We start from the raw sequence: 20,888 nt of genomic DNA, 5'->3' as shown, positions 1-20,888 counted from the left end.
ATTAAATTTATTGTGACAGAAACTGTTCCAATAACTCAAACTTTCACAATTTGATTTCAGAATTTATGAGAAATAAAGCATCAAGCGGTTTCCAGCGCCCTGAGCCAAATAATTCCCTTTGAAGGTGTCATGGAAGCATGAAAATTAAATAAATTGATAAGCTCATGTGGGGATTTTGGAACCATGAAAAAGAACTTAATTACCACACACATGCGGGGATGTAGCTCAGTGGTAGAGCGCATGCTTTGCATGTATGAGGCCCTGGGTTCAATCCCCAGCATCTCCATTATAACTTATGGAATATTTTACTAACTTGAAATGCAGGTGAATTTGGTCATTGTGCAGACCACAGTTTGAGAACCACTGGTATCCATACTATGTAGATTTACTGTATATCTTTAACATTCCATAGATTTTTAAATGAATTGTTTAGAGGGTGCACTTGAACCATGAAAATGAACAGAATCGAAACTTGTATGTGGGGATGTAGCTCAGTGGTAGAGCGCATGCTTTGCATGTATGAGGCCCTGGGTTCAATCCCCAGCATCTCCATTATAACTTATGGAATAATTAATTCTTGCACTTGGTTTTAATTCTTCATAGTGCTACACCAACCACTGATGTTGATGCTATGCAGGTCGTTAGTATATGCTTAACATTTCATAGCTTTGTATATGTATTGTTTAGAATCTTCCATGTTTAGCCTTGCAGTTATTGGATCTGTGCCAGAATTTCTTGAATTTAATGGTGGATGGGTTGTGGTAATTACGAGATATGAAAAAGTTATTTGTTCCTTTATCCACTCATTCCTGCAGTCATGCGACTAGATACATCCCTTTTGGTTAATAATTGTTCAAGATGACGTCGTGGTCAGGAGGATGTACACGTATGCATCTCATAAGCAAAGTGAAAATCACCTCAAAGACACACATCTGAAACATGATAAGTCAGAGAGCTCCCTGCACCTGTGTGAGGAGTGAGTATGCAGCCTCCAGCAGGTAGTAGTGGAGACCTCTGTCCAACTTCAGCAGCCTGAGGGAGAGGTGCACGGGACCAGCAGGGGGAAGGGAAATCCCTCCAGTGGGTACCGGGTAGGAAGCGTTGGAGCAAAGCTGCCAGCCGACCATCTTAGACCCTGAGAGGAGGCATATATCAGCTCTGTCAAAGATTTCTGAAGAATTTCATTGATAAAATTATCAATGAATCTGTGATATGTCATGTAGAGTGTATGAGGACTTACAGGTCTTTGGCGTACACGTGGTCCTTTGGATTCGACTCTTTGGCCCCTTTATCTCCTCTCTGTGGTCTCCGCTGAGCTGAAACACTCGGGAACTGGAGACAACAATGATGACACACACTCTTTTGGGAACCATTATCCAAATCATGATTCAAAACTGCACCCAGACTAAACAAACCCACATTAATGACCTCAACAGGATGTTGGTAACTAAAAGTGCAGGCAGCAAAAAGAAAAAATGTTTGATCAGTCTTTAAAGGGAACATATTATGCCTTTTAATTTCCCCAATCCTAAAGGCATAATTCCATCGGGGGTACATGTTGAACTTGAGTTGAACTCAATCTCACAGAACCTGCCCTGAAAGCCTTATATTTTTGATTGGTCCTTTACTTCTATCACTCTTGCCCACACTCACCTGAGTGAGACGATGTCCATGATGTCCTCTGGCGTGTTAAGTGTCACCCTTAGATCCTGTCCCTCCTTTAGCTGAACACTGCCATCCAGACTGGAGGAACTCTTCAGCTCAGAGACCCAGTCCACCGCCGCCTGGCCCAGAGCACCATCCACCCCCATTTTAGCTGACAGATCCACATAGGCACTGAAAACACAAAGTCGGTTACAAGCTGATACACTGTCAGTTACCCAAATTCAAAGATGGCAAATACTTACCTTGGTTTGATGTAGCCGTTCAGAGAGAAGTGAGTAATATCTCTGTAGTTTGCGTTTCCCTTCAGGCGCAGTGAAAGGAGGGAGGTCATATTGACGGCCAGTTTGAGCGGCAAACCGGACAGAGATGGCAAAACCAGCTCGTCCGCCATCAGCACAGCTCTATGGTTCAGCTGAACCTCTTGACCCTGAAAGAAGGAGGAATAGTGTTGATGAGAACAAGACGAGTTTAGCGGCTGAGAAACCAAAACAAACTCTCCACTCTACAGGTATTCCACCATGTGTCACCTTGAGCAGTTTGACAGCCAGCCCTGCCATGTTCAGGGACAGCTGGTCCATCTGAGTGTGGAGCTCATCACAGGTAAACACGCTGAGCTCATTCCCAAACACCTTCACACCGAGCCAACAGCGAGGGAAATCCTCCTGTGCTTTCCTATTCCCTGAAAACTGGAAAACAAATGTCAGAAATGTCATTTATAAATGTGAAAATGATTTGGTATCTTAACTCAATGGTCTTTGTTCATGTCTAACTTTCAGTCTCCTCATGTTATCCTTTTCTGTGTTTTGTAAATGAGGTATAAAACTCCTTATCAATCCAGATTATCTAGCGAGTTTCACCGGATTACTCAATCATCCATACATTTTATCCACAATACTGCATCAGTGTACTCCTCCTACAATAGTCCCCTCCAAAACAAACCTCTTTGTTTAAGTCATATACCCTAGGATAGAATTTCAGGTATGTACTACCTCAGTGCAACACCTTGGCAAGAGCTTTCTGTGCCAGGCTCAGAATTTATCAATCTACCTTTGTAAAGCAAATTGCTGCATTGGAATTCTGAAATGATAATGAAAGGTGGTTCTAGAAAGTTAATTTAGAGATAATTTGTATTGAAAAAGGTTCAAACTATCTTGCGCTTCCTTAATTGTCAAAAGATTTATGGGACTTGATAAGTTGACCGCTTCCCCTCCCCCATGATGAGACCTGGATCTAACACAGCAAACTGTCCTGCAACAATAATCAACTGTGCAGTGACCTCACCATGAGCCGGGCCTGGTGCAGATAATTGTTGATACTGGGTGAACATGTTTCTTTTTCTCCTTTGTGACCGTCATCAGCTTTCCTCCTCTTCCTCCTCCCTTTTGACTGAACACGTTTGTGACTCAAAGTAGTGGATTTTTCATCCGAGCCGTGACCAAATAGCTTCTTCAAAAGTGGCTCAGCATTTTCCACATGAAGCTCCACCTAAACAGGGATTCAGAATTCATGTATTTGTTTGTATTATTCTATTTCTACTGTTTAAAATTCTCTGTCCTAGACTCACTTCCAGGAGGTTGTGGGCTCTTCCATGAAAATATACGGTCAGGTTGGCTGCAGCAGATCTCGGCAGAAAAGATTTGGGGGAGAAAATCAAAGATCCTTCCAGGTTTGTGATTCCTATGCCTGAAAACAGAGAGAGAATACAGCTTCACCATCCTCCTCCTCATCACTCTCTATGTAGTAAGTTATTAATATTTGCCTTCAACATTAAATGTGATTATTACTTGGACCATTTCATCGATATGACAAAGCCTACAGCTGAGCGAAGGAAGACATGGTTACCTGAGCTGATAGTGTAGTCTGAATAAGAGGAGTATTTCAAGAACTCTGCCTCAAAGTCTCTGCTGATGATGTCGTCGGGAAGTGACTCAATGAGGCTCTGCTTCATGGGGTCCTCACTCCTCAGGACATTATTCAGGTGACTCCACACGTAGGAGCCCACTGGACAAAAAGAAAAAGAGCAAAGAAAGTAGCTCATTACTTTACTGTAGGCTGCACATAGTTACGTGTGTTACAGGGCATTTCTCTATTGCAATTCCTCATTCCTTCTGTATTATTCATTATACCATATAAGTAGACAGATACAGTGTGTCATGTAAAGGAAAAGTAAAGTGTCCCTTTAAAATCCAACTTGGGCCCCGAGACAGAGACCATCTTCCACCAATGCCTTTGAATTTCTTTGCATAGTACAAAAGATAGGTAAGTTGTAATATGTAAGCTGGTCCCACATGGGTAAAAAAAAGAGATGGCATTCATTGCTGCTCATACCTGCCAAAGCCATGGCAGACACTGAGCTCGTGCTATCAGAAATGCCCGGTCTATGATTGCTGCTATGACCAAATGCCCATATGTCTCTGTGGCGCAATTGGTTAGCGCGTTCGACTGTTAATCGAAAGGTTGGTGGTTCAAGCCCACCCAGGGACGTGATTTTGTCATGGTATGACCCTGTACAGCAAGGAAGTCAAGTCTACCTGCAGTTTAGTTGGCCATGCTAAAGGAGTAAATCAGGTCAGTCATTCACCAAAATGGTGTCATATGAAAAGCTTCTCATTGACACTCTTCTATGCTCATGACTTCTGAAGTGTGGTCGCAAATCAGATCTGCTGTGAATCTGTCATACCTGTTTGTGTGCTCTTGGTAATCTGGTAGGCTGCTGTGCTGTAACCTCTGTGAGCTGCGTCCCATTCCATTTTAGTTGAGGTGTTTATATGAATGCTGATGTGACCACTGTAGTAGGCGTGGTATTGTTCTAATCATTATCACTTTTGTTTAACGAAGATTTTTGGATTTGGGTCTGTAGGGGGGCCAACAGAAATCGACTAGCCCCTTAGCATAACTATCCATTCCTGATCATAGTATGTGTTCAGAGAGGGTGAATGGCTATCAGAGTTGAAGGAAAAAGACAACTGTCGTCCCTGGGTGGGCTTGAACCACCAACCTTTCGGTTAACAGCCGAACGCGCTAACCAATTGCGCCACAGAGACATACCTGTGCACAGTGATAACAGCATGCGTACATCGGCCGTGCAGTTCTGCTAGCATAGGAAGGAAGTAAAAATATCTGCCATGGCTTTCGCAGAGGTATGAGCAGCAATTATTTAATTAATGCATTGGTGGTTTATATGAACAAGAAACCTTTGACACACCTTCACAGATTACTTATTAAATTGGCGCCATTTTAGTTAATGATTGACCTGGAGTTCAGCTGTTATATGGAAGGTTACCAGTAAAAGGTAAGACATAGCCAGTTCAAGTGACAGTGTGTAGCTATATAACTCTGCAGGTGGACTTGGCTTCCTTGCTATACAGGGTCAGAGGTACCATGACAAAAGCACGTCCCTGGGTGGGCTTGAACCACCAACCTTTCGGTTAACAGCCGAACGCGCTAACCAATTGCGCCACAGAGACACATATGAAAAAAATTATCACTATGCAAAAAAAATGTTCACGTCATGTCTGCCATAACTTTGGCAGAGATAGCAGCACGTAGCAGCACAGAGCCCTTGTATGTTACTGATTTGGGAGCAGCTTACATACAGTACATAGTACAACAACTTATCTTTTGGACTATATGAAGAAATACAAAGAGACATTTGAGTTAAAAAGACTTGCTGAGACATTGATCATGTCAGTTGTTGAGCTCTTAACATTTTATCATTCACTTTCTTCCAAAGGAGCTTTCACAGCAGCCTAAACCTTTGGACTGTAGGAGGAGTCACAGATAGACACGGGAGGCAGGCTGACCCTGTACACAGAACGACGCACAAAAGTCATGTAAATGAACAATACTATATATTCTGTTATACAATGAATATCAAGGACAACAGGACAAAACACCTGTTGTCTCTGGGTGGGCTCAAACCAGTACCGTTGACAGCTGGAAGTGCTAACCTAGTGATAGTAAGAGATTTGCCGAAAGTTCCATCATCTCACATGAAATCAGTCATACCCACCTGATGATGGCTTTTTTTTTTTTACATAGACCTTACAAGAAACTCCACCCTTGACTTGGCTGTATGAGCTGTGACGAGGGGCCTTAATCACTTTATCATTCCCAAAGCAGCTTACACAGCAGATAAACTTTGGACTAAGGGAGGAATTACACAGAGACAAGAGAGGCTGCAGAGAGGACCGCCCTAACAGATTGGGGTATATTCCTTTATCAACAGAGTCCTATTAATTACATCAACATGTCCCACTATGATACTTGTGTTATTTGAAGCATGGACAAATAATGACTGGTTTAGAGAGTTAAACAAAACACCTCTCGTCCCTGGGTGGGCTTGAACCACCAACCTTTCGGTTAACAGCCGAACGCGCTAACCAATTGCGCCACAGAGACTCTGCGCACACCTGCATGCATGCATGTGCGAGAGCAAGCGCTAACCGTTGTAACAAGAGGCCTTCCTCACACTTTCATCATGTCAGCTGTTGAGCTCCTCTTATAACCGCCTTCGTTGCTTTGGATTTCAACCTTTTACCTGAAATCAAATCTCTCCATGAATGACAATATCACAAACAACAGCAGCTTAAAATCAGACCTTGGCTGGAGGTCTCATTTCTCAGCGTCATCTTCACCGCTTGGAATACGTCTTGTGTGGGGCAGCGGATGAGCTGCTGGTATGCACCGACTCTGACCTCGGGATCCTCCTGGGAGGAGCAGTACAGCTGCAACAGCACAGATCTCTGAGGAGGAAACCAGCTGTCAGTCACTGGTGTCCGACTCATGCTCACCTCTTCACCTCTACCTCAAGCTCATCATGAACCAATTATCACTGCATTAAGAGGCATGCTTGTCTTATATGGCCAAAGATTTATAGAATGTATGTTTGACAGCTATGATTTTGCCATTTGTCCTACTCTTTCATGTTGTCTACGTTTTCCCCCTACAAACTAAACAGAAAATGTGTGAATTAGATGACTCCAACAGAACGTTCCTTCTTGTTATAGTTGCAATTTATTATTTTACTAATTTCAGCATAAACTCACATTAGCTGAGCAGGGCATGCGTCTGAAGGCTTGGATGGCTGCAAGTCTCAGCTGGATTGCCGCTGACTGGCCAAGTATACAGCGGTTTAGCAGTGGAATGAGGGCCGACGCAGACAGGCCGGCGTTTCCCACTGATTTCAGGGCATACAAAAGCTGTTGGGTGGAAAACAGTATAGAAAAGTGAGTGAATAAAAGAGCGGATAACGGAAATGTCCAGAAATATGTGACATGTGGCTTCATAATTAACACAAAATGGCGGATGCAGCCCACACGGGTACAGGTTGCTCTCTGGTGTCTTACACACAAACACACATATACAGTATCTACAATCCCCAAAACTTACCTCTCTTGCTCGAAAATGTTACTTCAACACTCTCAACACCTGAGCACATTATTACAATCAAATGACTCTGTTTCCTTCCGACAACATACCTGAAAACGGGGAGAAATAATAACGGGAGTAATGGCGCCACTCCGTCAATTAGTGCTTTGCTCTAATGAAGAAAGCGCTGCGACTTCCCCAGGTAAAGTGGGCGGAGACAAAAGCAATCGATCTCAGGCTATGAGATTAAGACCATTTTGTAGATCACAGATACACACGTTTAAATCTTGAATTAAGTAAAAACGAATGAAGAAAACATCACAAGATCAACATGTCTTTTTAGCATTTAGACCAATTTAAACATGTGACATATTTTAATTGTTTTACACTATTTTATAGTTTTAATCAATTCCTATGACATGTTACTCCTGAACATATGAATGTTTTAGCTATTCTTACAGACCATGAACTTGTGTTTTTTTTCAGTCAGGTGAGCGCTATCCTGTGCTGCAAACTCTTCTTTTGAGATTTAAAAATAACGCAGAAATGATCTCAATTGTTGGGGTCTGCGCCAGGTTTCAGGAGTATTATGGTTATTGCAGCTGTTTTTCGAAAGACAAAGGAACAAGGCTTGTATAAAGGGACGAGGATATGCAAATGACATACAATAAAAGCCTATGTGAATGTGTTAGATCCACAGTAGCGCCACACCATTGACAAAGACATGAAACAATCACATCAAATACCTCTCTCACTCTTGCGGGTTCCTCTCCTTCGCAGCCTTCCTTCAAGGTTTCCCCCAGCGTCTGTATGAAGGTTTGTACCTGAGGAAGTTCACTGCAGGAGGATTGGGACCTCTGGCACAGCAGATAGACAAGGGATGATCCTGCAAGCAGGGCCTTAGACTGCAGCTCTGGGCTCTCCAGTAAGGCCTAACACAGACAACAGAGAGATATGTGTTGGGTCTCTGAGCCTGTGTGAGTGAATCTGGGTTTCTTTCAAAAAAACTATGTGACATTATAGCTGATGATGTCGTTTCATTGTTAAGCATGTATTGATGAGAACCCAATGATTCCTACATTGATGGAGTCGATGATCTGTGGGGATGAATGAGGGATGAGGGCTATGGTGGTAAGTAAAGACTGAGCCTGTTCTTCCTCTAGCACTTTACTCTTCATCAGGTCAGTTAGGAGCAAGATGCAGTTTTCTGATCCACAGGCTGGTAATGCATCCAACAATGGCTGCCTGTTCAAACGACCAAAACAGACTGCATGTAAGTAATTTATGCCATGTTATCATTTCATATATGGTTTTATTAAACTTTTGTATTCATTTTCAAAAAAATCTCTAAAAAAAAATGTATCCCCTCTGTTCTAGACACACGCACACACGCACAATCGCTGTATGTTTCTCCTTGCGACCCCATAGATAGAAGTCCTTTCAGCTAGAATGCATTTAACACAAGATAGTATATTTTAACATAGTTTAAATGGACTGTCCAAATATTACGCAACACTAATAAAACACTGACCAGTCATTGCGGCATTTGAAAGACGCATCTCGCCAAAGTGAGTTGAGTTGAGAGAGAGTCAGATCTCTCAGCTGGAAGACCAGCTGAAGGAACTGTTGTGACATCTGTAAGGAGATCAAATACAAACAAACAGACATTCATATCTATGGACATTCATGCTATTCAAACAACTCTCTCTCAAGCAGAATCAACTTACCTCTGCAAATGTATGAACTGACTTTCTTATTCCAACAAACATCTAATCCCCAAACAGTAATTATGCCTCACATCAGGTTTTGGGTTTGACAGACACTTTTTAACATCTACCATGTAAACAGACTTTAATCAAAGCTGCTAGATTGGGTTTGACTAAACGCCTTTGGAAAGAGACATTAAAATCATTGGCCCAAAGTCTCAGGGGAAGTCAGACCACATCACACAAACACAAACAAGCAAGTAGGACAGGAGATGGGCTTATTGAAAGTGAATCACACACATTCCAGAAAGGCGCTGGTGGTTTTAACAGGTATAGGCAGGTAAATGTTAGAGAAGTGTGCCTTCCAGACTTGTTAAAGTAAATACAATTAAGGATTAACTGCATCCTGGTCTAATTAAAGCCTACCAGTTGCTGATCTGAGATGAGACCACATAATATCCTGACAGTCTGACTGGCTTGCTGAGGCGTTGCTGCTCTGGCTTTGCCTGCCGGTGCAGCTCCCTCCTCCTGAAACTGTAAGTCAGTCAGGACACCAGGACCTAAAGAATCTGAAAGTTCAGTTCAAGTTCAGTGCATCTCCAACATAATACAGGAATAGGCGGTCATTTCTAAGAGAATTATATCTAATAATGGGATAATCCTCCATGTCCAAGTCACATTCAGTTCACAGACCTGCTCCTGGTGGTGTTCCAGGCTGGGCTCTGATTAGGAGAAGGGTAGACACAGTTTGGGTCTTAACCAGTCCTGCAGTCCCAGACCATGTTGCCATGGAAACGGTCTCTGTACAGTTGACCTCTTCCATCACTGTAGATCCATGGCGCTGAATGCAGTGTAGCTCTGAATGCAGTGACTGGGCACAAAAACAAACACGAAACAGCTTTAAAAAGTGTATTGCAGTTTTGTGTGAGATAGCATAAATTGCTTAAAACTGTGATGGTAATCATGAAACTGGAAGGAAACTCACTCTATCTTCAGTCAAAGACACTGAATGGGGCCAGAAGTTTGTCAGCCTGGGCTGTTGGCATTGTTTTAGATCCCTGGTCTTCAGCAGGACTGCTCCTCGCCTCTCATATCTGCTTGTGCACGTCCCATACAGATCTGTCTGAGGAAGAAGAAGCAAACTCAGACTCAACATTATGGTAAGATTCTAGTAATGATGGTTACTGTTAAAAGTGTTATGTTGTCATAGTAACATTTTTTTTTTATAAAACAAAACATTTACATAATTCATCCAATAAATGAGAAACATATTCATCTCAGGCCCTCACCTCTTCCTGTTTGCTGACTGTATGGGAAGTCTGGAGCATGCTTAGTAGAGCTTTCTTCATGTTGAGGGCCCACACCTGCTCCCCCTCCTGGAGACAGAGGGCTGTGACCTTTCCCCCCTGGAGGGAGAACTTGAGGCGCGCTCTCTCCAGTGACTCTCTGGGAAACAAAAACAGCAGATGAGCCCCCAGAGACCCAAGAACACAGACAAGTGAGACCTTTGAACACAGTATCGCATTCATTGCAAAAACAGTTGTAGCATTCCAAAATGACCTGGGTTGAAACACACGCATACATGCACAACATAGCTAAATGGGTGAAGACTGATTTAATGCATTCACATCGCATTGATTTATTCACATTCAGTTGTCAATACTCTGTATTTAATGCAATTTACCATGCATGAATCTACCATATGTTACCTCAAACTCTTTAAGCGCTGCACAGAGTGTTCCTTTTGAGGAGAAAGACGCTTAATCTGGGGATTTCTTATCTGTTGGAAAAGCATAAATACAAAAGCTTGAATACCAGCATTAACATTTTCCCCTAAATCAAATCAATTTCATCCTTGCTGACCTGCATCATTAAGTGACACTTGGAAACCACATCAATATCAACCACAGTGTCCAGAGCCAGTCCATTCCTGCCAGAGTTAGAGCCATGAAGAGTTGTGGTAATAGTGGAGGTATACCTGTAAGTATACCTCACCCCTCTCTGATATGGCAAATCATTGGAAGGAAACCCTGTGTATGTGATGTAAGAGAAAATTAAGAATCAGGGGGATCATTCGTGTCTCAGTTAGTAGATTCTTGTAACTAATCATTTGCTATCCAGCAGCAAAATACTATATTTCCGCTATTTATTCACTTTGAGTTAAGCAACAAAATTAATTCTCACCAGCGCAACTTGGATCACAGACATTAGGTTCCACCTGAAAGCAATAACCTAATACATAGAAAATCAAGTCAAGAATCTCATTGATGTTGACAAAATCATGTTAAACATCAATCCAATAACACACAAGAAAAGCCATAAAACTCACCAGGTAGAAGGAGAAAAATTAGTGTAACTTGTAGACAATGAAGCGATAACAAGGACATGATCCTAGCAGCCCAAAGTCACCGCAGGTCTGGCTGCCTCCAAACCTCCACATGTAAGTGAGATGAAAACCAAGCACTGTTCACAGCCACTGAATGGCCATGCTTGTGCATGGCTTTCCACAGTGACCCATACTTATCCCAACATCCAATCAGGAAATACCTTCCAGGCTGGAGCTACAAACATCACTTGACAGAGCACCAGGTCTCACAAAAAACAAGGTTTCATGATGGCGACTGTCAATTTAACACATTTCTGCGTACAAAAGATAACGATTGAAGCCAAATTTAGACCGGAAATTCTATTTATTGCAGAAAGCCTGAAAGCACATACACACACTAAAATTACTGAGAAGTAGTAATGGAAACAACTTCTTCACTTCATCCACACATTATATGGTAGTTTCAAACAAACAAATCTTTATGTCTTGTTCATATTCAGTGCAAAAATCATAACTCTTTCTTGTGCTTTTGTTAGATTGTGCACAACATACACATACAGACCATTCCAACATTTTAGCTTTAGAGAAAGCATCGTTTGTGTCTTGTTTTCTCAATGGTAGAAATATTTGGAGTTATATGATATTACTCTGTCCTTAACAAAGCAAGTTCAATTGGCTCAAAGTGCTGAAAACATGTTAGGCTTCACACTAAAAGAGTGAAACAAATGTGTGTTCTGTTATATTTTCTATGCAAAGAACTGTAAACGCAACAACAGGCCAAATGTATCCTTCAATTCTTCATCTTTTACAGACACGCAGTAATTTTGTGAAAGAAGTCATGATTTATGCTTTTACAAATGAAAAATGCACACATAAAGTGTTGTCATTTATGATGGGGTATCGTTGGCATGGTTCCATTCATGATGTCATTAATGAATAAGATGTCAAATGTACGTGAAAATGAAATGCACCATCAGCAAATGCAGGACCCCTGAGCAGTTTCTGGCAAGTGTGAAGGCGACTGGATGAATGGGGCTTATTGCAACCCAAACTCAACACAAACATACACATGCACACTCTCTCCAATTATAGTAGGAATAATAATAGCTGAAGCAATATTATTTTAGTTCTGGTCCAGTTTTTATTAAGTGTTTGCAGGGAAATTGTATCTGGCATAAATCTCATCATTTTCTGATATAAAAATCAAACCCATTACTATTGTGGGTCATCTTTGGCTTCTTGTGTACGTGTGTTAAATGTACTTTTTCCTCAGTGAAAGGGGGCATATACAGCTATACGGGAGTATGCTTAATGAAAAGTAACTGGAACACACACAAGCGTGACCTACTTTGAGACCACGACCAACGTGGGCTTTAACATAGTAACAGCTTATTATTTAGAAACTTCTGAAAATAACCAACTACAGCTGATAGGTCTGACTAAGACAAGAGAGACATCTAGTGTCTGAACTCTGAAGGTAACACTTCGCTGCTGTAAATATGGGGACTGTGATAAAACTGCGCCTTTCTTTGCTCCACGGTCAGCCACGTTCAGCCACATAGTATTAACCCACTCTTCAGCCGGCATCCTCCCCCTCTCGCCTCCCATCATTACCCACGCTGGCTACCACCGACTACCACGATGCCCTCGCGGTCCACGCCCGTGCTGGGCGACGTCACCGCGTGCTGTTTGTCGCTGGTGCCTTCACGTGTCGTAGCAAAAGATCGAAACGATTAATATCCTTTCATAACAAGATACATGGCCAAAAATATGTAGACACATGGGTTTGTACTACTTTACTGGCAAAGAAATAATAATTACCCGGACGTATTTCGTGTTTGGGAAATCTTCAGAACACAATGATATTTTAGGAGATATTGTGCTTCCATCTTGTGGCAGCAGTTGAGAGAGGCCTCTGACCCTTTCTAGTTTCAGCATTATACTTTAAGGTGCAAAAAGAACGGTTTGGTGTGGAAGAACAGCTAGAGCTTTGGCCTTATTCCCAACCAGAAGCTTTATTATGAATTGGAACGCCAATGCCCAACATCAGTGACTTGTCATGTTTCACAATGTCGTGGAAAGCAATAGGTTGGATGACAACTTTATATCAGTACAAACTCGAATGTCTCTTTTTTATCAGGTGTGCTTTCCGATAAAAATCTTCACCATAAAATAAGTAACACTATTTGTTTCATATACAGATATAGAGATATATTGGGGGATTTTGGTAATAAACTGCCCTGACTTACAAAGCACAGTTTGCAGTTTTTCAAGGTAAATTGAAAGTGCAGTTAAAAGAGGAATTGTTGTTTTACTTTGGATAATAAAATACGCCAAAGAAACAATATGTGAACCATATTATGACGTTTTTCTACACCAAATGCTTTTTGATGATGATTTTTACCAATTTTAACCGTCAGGCCCTGAATGCAACAGGAGTCCGGACCGGGGGGGCGTAGGTTTGACCGGCTTCTCTAAGGCTCAGACACAATGAACCGTCAGACGATGAGGGGCATGCACATCGGGCTGGAGGATTCGGCACAGTTTTAACGATTTATTGTTCTTATTTGTTAATTTTCCTTAGTCTAGTTGATATTTTTCCAAAGTACCGATACACTGTATGGCGGTAACGAGGCTCAGTTGGAAAGGGTTGGTTCGTCGAGTTTGATCAAAACGAGGTCGAGCTCAGACTAACATTAGCTCCACCTCGCGACTTAAACAAGGAAGATTTTTGTTTGTTTATTCGACAAAGCAGCCAAAAGTTGACCAGCTAACAATGTCGCTAGCTGCACCGTCTGATTATTTCGCTGCCGAGTGCCTGGTGTCGATATCCACCGGTCCTGTCCTGCACAGACCCACCCCGGTTGCCCCGGTCAGCCAGCCGGCCCCGATGGGCCTTCTCCCCGGGGAGCCCGACGGGTCGAACGAGGACAGGGAAGTGCGGGAGACCCTGAGGCTGGAGGGGGCCAACATGATGGCGGTAGCTGGTATCCTCACCGACCTGCACGGCAAGTTCCGCCCCATGTCGGCCTACTCTGAGAGCAGCAACTCCTCGTGTGGTGGGGAGAGCGGTTACACCACGTTGTCCGACTCGACCACCCCTACCATGACCCCCTCCGCCACCCCGGTCCCCGGACAGCAGCAACAACTGAGGGGGGGCGGAGGAGGCGTAGGGCCCCCACGGTCCCCGGTGAAGAGACACCAGTGCACGTTCGACGGATGCGACAGAGTTTACGGGAAATCGTCCCACCTGAAAGCGCACATCCGGACACACACAGGTAAGGAGATGATACAGTAGCTTGATCACTCTACACAGGTTACAAAAAACCCTTGATATCTCCACTTATCACCAACTTTGTCTTTAACTTCTGCTTACTCGGCACCAATCGCGTCCTTATTGTCATCAGTGTGTCTGAAATCGAACGTGTTAGTTATTGTGTTGTACGTTAGAACTGGTGGTCTTAACTTAACCACCGATGTAGCGCCATAATTCGCCTAAACAAAGAGGGAGAATAGAGAAACTCCCTACAGACTTCTGACAAAGAAGTAAACTAACAAAAGAACTGGGCTGGACGTTAAAACCGGTGACGAAGGTTTTCCTCAGCTGAATTTGCATATGAAATGAACGTAAGATGAAACCTTAACGTTGAGGAGGGAGTTTATTTTCGGACGCGCAGTCGGTTCTGGTGCTAGTAGCGGCAAATGCTTGTTGCTTCGGGGGGGTTTGACTTTTTCTCCGGGTCGCGCCCACCGATCGATGTCTATCGCCGAAATGGAATCGACTTTATTCACAGAAAAGTGGGTTCACAGAGGGATCACGGGTGCCTTGCTGCCTCGTTGTTGTCGGATACTTATTTTTCACAGTTCGTGGACGAGTAGACCCCGAAGTCTACGTTGCATCTGACCTCATCCGCGTTTGACAACTCGTGTCAGAAGCTCGATTCTGTTGGAAGACCCATATAAGTCAAAATGATACTGAAACTGTTCCACTGAGCTGAACTGTGCTCGTGATATTTAGTAAAATGAGGGGCGAATGAGGTGCGTTCCGGGTCATTGAGCAGGCGCACACGGATTAAGGGCAGGAAACAGCGTAAAGAAACTCGCGGTAACGCCCACAGACTCCTGCAACAACAACGTGGCCGGCTTTGTGATCTTGAATATGGCCCCGAGCATCCATATTGCTTCTCCTGGTGGGACTGCGTGTGTGTGTGTGTGTCATGCTGGAGATTAAGGCTAGTAGTAGTCAGGAAGACTAATCTGGGTTATCTAAATCCTCCCCCATGTATTTGTCTTTGCTCATATCGGCCCCTGTTCTGTTGTTGTCGGTGGGCTTTTAGTTTTGTTGCATCTAGGTATGAAAAAATGTAGTCAAACTCAAAATCATTAAAACGTTATAATTCATTCTGTTGAGTCATTTACAGGGCTGATCAACTTCCAGAATATCATTGGTATTTATTCTAATAATTGTTGCAATTATTATTTGACATACTTCAACATTCAACCTTTTTATTGTATTTTGACACAATTATCTAAATTAAATACAGTGTGAAATAGATTTTTTCAACCATGCTCCTCTTACCTTAACCTTAATTTCATTAAACTATCAACAGTTAGTACAGGTGTATCTGTAATATTTAATAGCCTGAATAGTATTTTACCTTACAAACTCTTATGGCCGGGATGAAGCAGTTCCTCTGTCATGCAGGGGTGCCCTGCATGACAGAGGATGCCAGGCCAGGCCTTAATGAATTGAATCAAAGCCCTGTGATTTAGTAATCACACGCTTTCCAAGAGCCGCAGATGAAAGATGCAACAAGACAATGACTACAAAAGACACAGAAATAATCAACCATCCAAATCCAAAAGGGGTGTGTGACCTAAAGAGGGCTGTTCATGTTAGAAACCCACAAATACTACAGAATCTTTATGTATGTGATATTAACAATAAGGCAGCTTTTCATAGACGTTTTTATTTTATGTTTTACTTGCGTTACCAAATTCTAGAAGTGGGAGACGTGAATAGTTCATGACATCATTGCCGTAGGACGTTCAGATTTTGATGACATCATGAATGGAACAAAGCCTAGCACCCCCCATAATGACATCATGAAAAATGTCACAGGTTGATGACATCATTCATGTCGTGATGTCATGACTGGTGGGGTTAGGGGTGAATTTGCTAACGTTAATTCGGGGGGGAGGAAGAGTCGAGCTTCCCTTTATCTCTGTCAGGTGGAAGGTCCCTGCCAGGCCAGCTTTCACAGTAGCCATTAACAAAGATCAGAGGTCGGGGGTTAAGAAAATGAAGGCGTTGGCATCTATCTTCCTCGGCCTGTGTTTACTCACAGCAGTTTTCTCCAGGGGAAGGGGAGTCAGTGTTCATTGAAAGTGATGGGCAACGCCTCCGAAGGGTGATTTGCTCCGGTCAGAATAACGGATGTGTCACCGGGCGAAGGCAGATTTCCAGTATTCACCTCAACTTCACCTTTCTCACACAGGTTTCATCATTTGAACGGCGTCATGGTAACCGCAGTAACATGAATCCAGACTGTAAACGTCTCTCTGCTTCCCTCTGCTCTAGGCGAGAGGCCGTTCCCCTGCGCCTGGCCCGACTGTGACAAGAAGTTTGCCCGCTCCGACGAGCTGGCCCGCCACACCCGCACACACACCGGGGAAAAGCGCTTCCTGTGCCCACTGTGCGACAAGCGTTTCATGCGAAGCGACCACCTGATCAAGCACGCCCGCCGCCACCCCGACTTCCAGCCCTACATGCTGGCACGCAACAAGGGCACGCCCTCACCCTCCCCCTCCAGCCCAGCCGTGCACCATTAGTAAGCTTTGGGGGAGTCTGGAGCAGCATAGACGGTCACTGTGGTTTAACGTTAACCAGCTACAATCAGATCCACTGGTTAGGACTTAGCATTGCTGTTCTGTACTAAAATGTGCACATACACACACACACACAGACACACACACAGAGCTGGATGTTAGAGGGGAGTAGCCTCATCTCCATTTACACAGATGTGACCACTATCCACCTCACTCACTATAACCTACTTTTCTCAGACTACAACAGAAACACTCATAAATTGCAGGGATTCTCACTTTTTTCTGTAAAAATCTGCACATCGATCTTCAGCCAAATCTTTTATTTTTTTTTTGTTTTCTTGTGGTTATTTTGTAGATTGTAGTTGTGCTCCTTCAGTACCATTTTACTTCCCTTGATTAGCACAATATTGTAATTTTACGTAGCAATGCAGTGACTAGAAGCTTTTTAGCTTTTCTTTTTTAGCTTTGCTAATGAAGTTTTAGTGGTGGCACATTCCTTCATTTTTATTGCATTTGTCACAATAATCCTCGAAGAACTTTGTCTATTATTTTCATGTATGTGTAACCAGTTGAATGAACTGCGGAGCAAACCTTGATTTTTTTGCCAGAAAGTGACTCAAACTTCACGACAGCAGAGCAGTTTGGACGCAGTTTGCACACCATCCTTAAGTTTAGTTCAGTTATCATCTATGAAATGCTGACACATAATACACAGTAGTATTATGTTTAATACTGATGCAAATGTATATAAGCTTCAAGCTTTTTATGTAGAAAAAGATAATGCTACTAGCAACAGAAGTAATACATGTGATGAATTGTAGTCCTTATATTAGGGGTAACAGTATACGCTTGATAGGATGGACCGCCTGTGAGTGTTGGTGTGTATGTGTTATTATTTTTTATTTACATTTTTTGTTTAGCAGCAGAACTGGGCAAAGTGTGTATGCGATGGTATAAAAAAAAGTAATTGTGGAAAATTGTAACGCAAGGTGTTTTCAGCTTGCAACCTTCAAAGAAACAGCATTCTTAAGGCCCCAACATGCTCGCTTTTAACTATGTGTCCCGCTGCGTGATGTCGTGCATATCCTATGATTCTGATCGTCCTTTGTTTGTTTGAGGCCTGGCATTCTTGAGGAAGCTTTTTTTTCCCGCCGCAAAAGGCCAGGGATGGTTCTTGGCTTTGATCTGCCCTCCCTAGTGCTCACACTCGTCAATTCAGGTAAAGGCGAGTAGAGCGACGCAGACCAAAGCCTCCCGACGCGTCATAAATTCAGTGCACCGCATCGTGCAGTATGTAAACACGTACGTTAAAAACAAATCAAGCAAATGTCCTTTAAACACCTTTTCAAATACAGACAGTGTCCAACTCTGCTTGTAGAGAGGTTGAATATTGTTTTTTTTACTGTTTCCACACTGTTAGTCCAGCTCATGGACGTATTCCTTTATCTCAGCGAACAACACTTCAGGAAACTCTGAAAGCCTTAAAAACTAAGTCATAACTACTTTGCACCATGTTTACAGTCAGATCATTCTATAGGTATATATATGCTCCATTGTGGGCTCATTATAAAAACTCATATGCAATATGGCACTTTCTTTTCCTTTCAGTTGTTTAAAAACCCTGTTTGGTTAAAGAGTGTGATGGCTTGCACTGTTACTATGCTTCTACAAGCAAGCACTGTGGAACTCAATGTGTTAATAACCAATAGTTTATAAAACTGCCTTTGTCCCAGTGCTTTAGGAAGTGTGATAAGAGTTGGGTAGGTGTTATGTTTTATTTGGATTGCTTCTGCTTTTGTATTTGCTTAGGCACTCAGGCCATCTAATATTGTGGAATTTGTTTTTTTTAATTATTATTTAGATCGTACGCTTCATTTGGTGTTTCTCACATCTGTCGATTTTTTTTTTTGTTTCCTCCGCGCTACCAGGGATGGGAATGACTCCAGACGTCTTCCTCATTTGTACGTCAGACCACACACACACAAACTCATTTAACCGCCAGCCTGTTCCTTTAATAAGGACGCGTGCTCATGAAGTGATCTCAGTGCTTTGTTCACGTTCCTCCTCCAGAATTTTGATCTGTTGCGTTTTTTTGGTTGCTGCTGGCAGTAACCTGGAACACGTGGATACAATATAACAGCAAAGAGACACACACACACACTCTGTTAAATTCCAATATTCCCTTCCATCGCCTCACAGATGGAAGCCTTTTTTCACACGGATGGTTTTTCTCTGGATTTCAAAGCTATAATATCACAAAACAACATACCTCACAGATTTCTGCTGCGTCTCTACAAGATCCATCCAACATGTCTCTCCGATTATTCCTATAAGCCATTGAGCCTTGGATTTCCAGCTGTATCTAGATGTCTTATATACCTTTAATCCTCGTCTCTGTATGCACCCACTTGCTACCTTGCAGGGTATCAGATTCCGTTCCCTGTCTGCATGAAGACTTGCCTGGTCCGTAATGGTCTCAGTGAATTAAAAAAAAAAAGAAAAGCCAGCAGGTGTTCGTTACCAAGGGAAAGGCGGGTAAATGTTCTTCACTTTAATGTAAAGATTCAAAGAGCTCAGTCCAAAACTGTTGTTCATATCACAAGCTGTGGTTTGATGACGGGCAAGCATCATCCAGTTAGGAGTTTTAATTTTGCTGCACTGCCTCGCTGAGAAGCAAACGATCATTCTCTCTCTGTCACCACACTAATTCAGATATGCACATTGTACAGAAAAAGGCTGTTTTTTTAAAATCGACGCCTAATTTTTACATTAATGTAATTTTTAAAATCCTCTTATCAAAGCTTTAGTTGAGGTCAATGGGAGGAACTGTGGAACTAAATTAATACGTGCTGCAACAAGCTGTTTTGATATTTATATTCTCAGGTGTCTTAAATTTTTTGGAGCATCGGAATCTCAATACTTCCCATGCAGCTTCGAAGTACAAGCATGTTTAATTTCTTTTTGTTATTGCTGATTAATTTATTACAAAAGGTATCATTTGTGTGGGTTAATTATTCTTTTCATAACTCATTTTGTGAGATGGAACAAAGAACTAATATGAAATGGTTCCATTGTTTGCTTGACAAGAAAATACCAGTGCTTTTAAAAAAAAAAATAAAATCCATATGTTGATTGTGGACTTTGTCTTGTCTGTTTTTTTCCTTTTTAGAGAATTTAAAGTTGCGTTGTATTCACCTAATACACTTTAATATTTCTCTTTACACATCCCACCTACTTCTTAAGTTAAATACCTTCTTAATGTTAAAGGATGTATCTCTTTTCTCTTTGTGTTCATAGCCTAGTGAATATTCTGACTTATTAAAGGCAAAATCAAAAAGCACAGGTGTAACTAATAACTTTAAGGGCTGCATTCCAGTTAGTTGCAAATTGTCACAGCTGCCTCACTCATGCACATGGTAACAATTATCCTCCAATTTAACCAATATATTGATTCAGATATATTCATTCATTCATTCAGATGTTGTGGACATAACATGTAAAATACATACATACATACATTAAAATATGGTAGTCTGTCCCATGATTGTGTCTCCTACTGAACTAGACTGAGGGACAAATTAAAGGCTCCGGAAACCTCAGCAGGTGATTTGAGTTAATTAGCTGATTAGAGTGTGACACAGTGAGTCGACAATATTTAACTTTTTCCTGCGTTGTAAGCAATAATCATCAAAATAAAAACACATAAATGTTTTAAATATTTCACTTTGTGTGTAAGGAATCTATAAAATATGAGTCACTTTTTGAATTTGAATTACTGAAATAAATTAACTTCCACGATATTCTAATTTATTGAGCTGCACCTGCATATTCTGAGTCCCATTCCTTCATGTATGCAGCTTGTAAACAGTATAACTCATGCGTGTAAATGTACCAAACAGTAATGGAAACAGCATTAATGTTATTAGTTGCACCTGTGATTTTTCCCTGCTGTGACGAGTCAAAATGTGGGCCGAATGGATGGAAAGTGTGAG

The 20,888-nt window shown here is 42.1% G+C and overlaps 1 protein-coding gene and 6 non-coding genes across 7 annotated transcripts; 4 read left to right on the top strand and 3 right to left on the bottom strand.

The window, feature by feature from the left end:
- The first annotated feature begins 214 nt into the window (after positions 1–214).
- Positions 215–286, top strand: trnaa-ugc (transfer RNA alanine (anticodon UGC)). The gene has a single exon. It is a non-coding gene; the product is annotated as a tRNA-Ala (tRNA).
- A 194-nt stretch (positions 287–480) lies between these two features.
- trnaa-ugc (transfer RNA alanine (anticodon UGC)) lies at positions 481–552 on the top strand. The gene has a single exon. It is a non-coding gene; the product is annotated as a tRNA-Ala (tRNA).
- Positions 553–4,075: 3,523 nt separating this feature from the next.
- On the top strand, positions 4,076–4,149 carry trnan-guu (transfer RNA asparagine (anticodon GUU)). Its single transcript has one exon. It is a non-coding gene; the product is annotated as a tRNA-Asn (tRNA).
- A 486-nt stretch (positions 4,150–4,635) lies between these two features.
- Positions 4,636–4,709, bottom strand: trnan-guu (transfer RNA asparagine (anticodon GUU)). The gene has a single exon. It is a non-coding gene; the product is annotated as a tRNA-Asn (tRNA).
- Positions 4,710–5,058: 349 nt separating this feature from the next.
- Positions 5,059–5,132, bottom strand: trnan-guu (transfer RNA asparagine (anticodon GUU)). The gene has a single exon. It is a non-coding gene; the product is annotated as a tRNA-Asn (tRNA).
- An 860-nt stretch (positions 5,133–5,992) lies between these two features.
- Positions 5,993–6,066, bottom strand: trnan-guu (transfer RNA asparagine (anticodon GUU)). The gene has a single exon. It is a non-coding gene; the product is annotated as a tRNA-Asn (tRNA).
- A 7,456-nt stretch (positions 6,067–13,522) lies between these two features.
- On the top strand, positions 13,523–19,990 carry LOC142994326 (Krueppel-like factor 13). The gene is made up of 2 exons (XM_076145105.1): positions 13,523–14,345; positions 16,649–19,990. Exons 1-2 carry the CDS (start codon positions 13,844–13,846, stop codon positions 16,897–16,899), a joined length of 753 nt encoding a protein of 250 aa, XP_076001220.1. The 5' UTR covers positions 13,523–13,843; the 3' UTR covers positions 16,900–19,990.
- The last annotated feature ends 898 nt before the right edge of the window (positions 19,991–20,888 follow it).

The sequence above is a fragment of the Genypterus blacodes genome, unplaced genomic scaffold (assembly GCF_046128005.1).
Source record: "Genypterus blacodes isolate CSIRO-AG114 ecotype Tasmania unplaced genomic scaffold, CSIRO-AGI_Gbla_v1 ptg000029l_1, whole genome shotgun sequence".
In the NCBI taxonomy this organism is placed as follows: Eukaryota; Metazoa; Chordata; class Actinopteri; order Ophidiiformes; family Ophidiidae; genus Genypterus; species Genypterus blacodes.
This window is presented reverse-complemented; position numbering and strand designations above follow the sequence as displayed.

Coding starts and splice junctions, on each gene's coding strand:
- LOC142994326 (XM_076145105.1), top strand. CDS start 13,844: ATGTCGCTAGCTGCACCGTCTGATTATTTCGCTGCCGAGTGCCTGGTG. Junction 14,346..16,648: donor GCACATCCGGACACACACAG/GTAAGGAGATGA, acceptor CCTCTGCTCTAG/GCGAGAGGCCGTTCCCCTGC.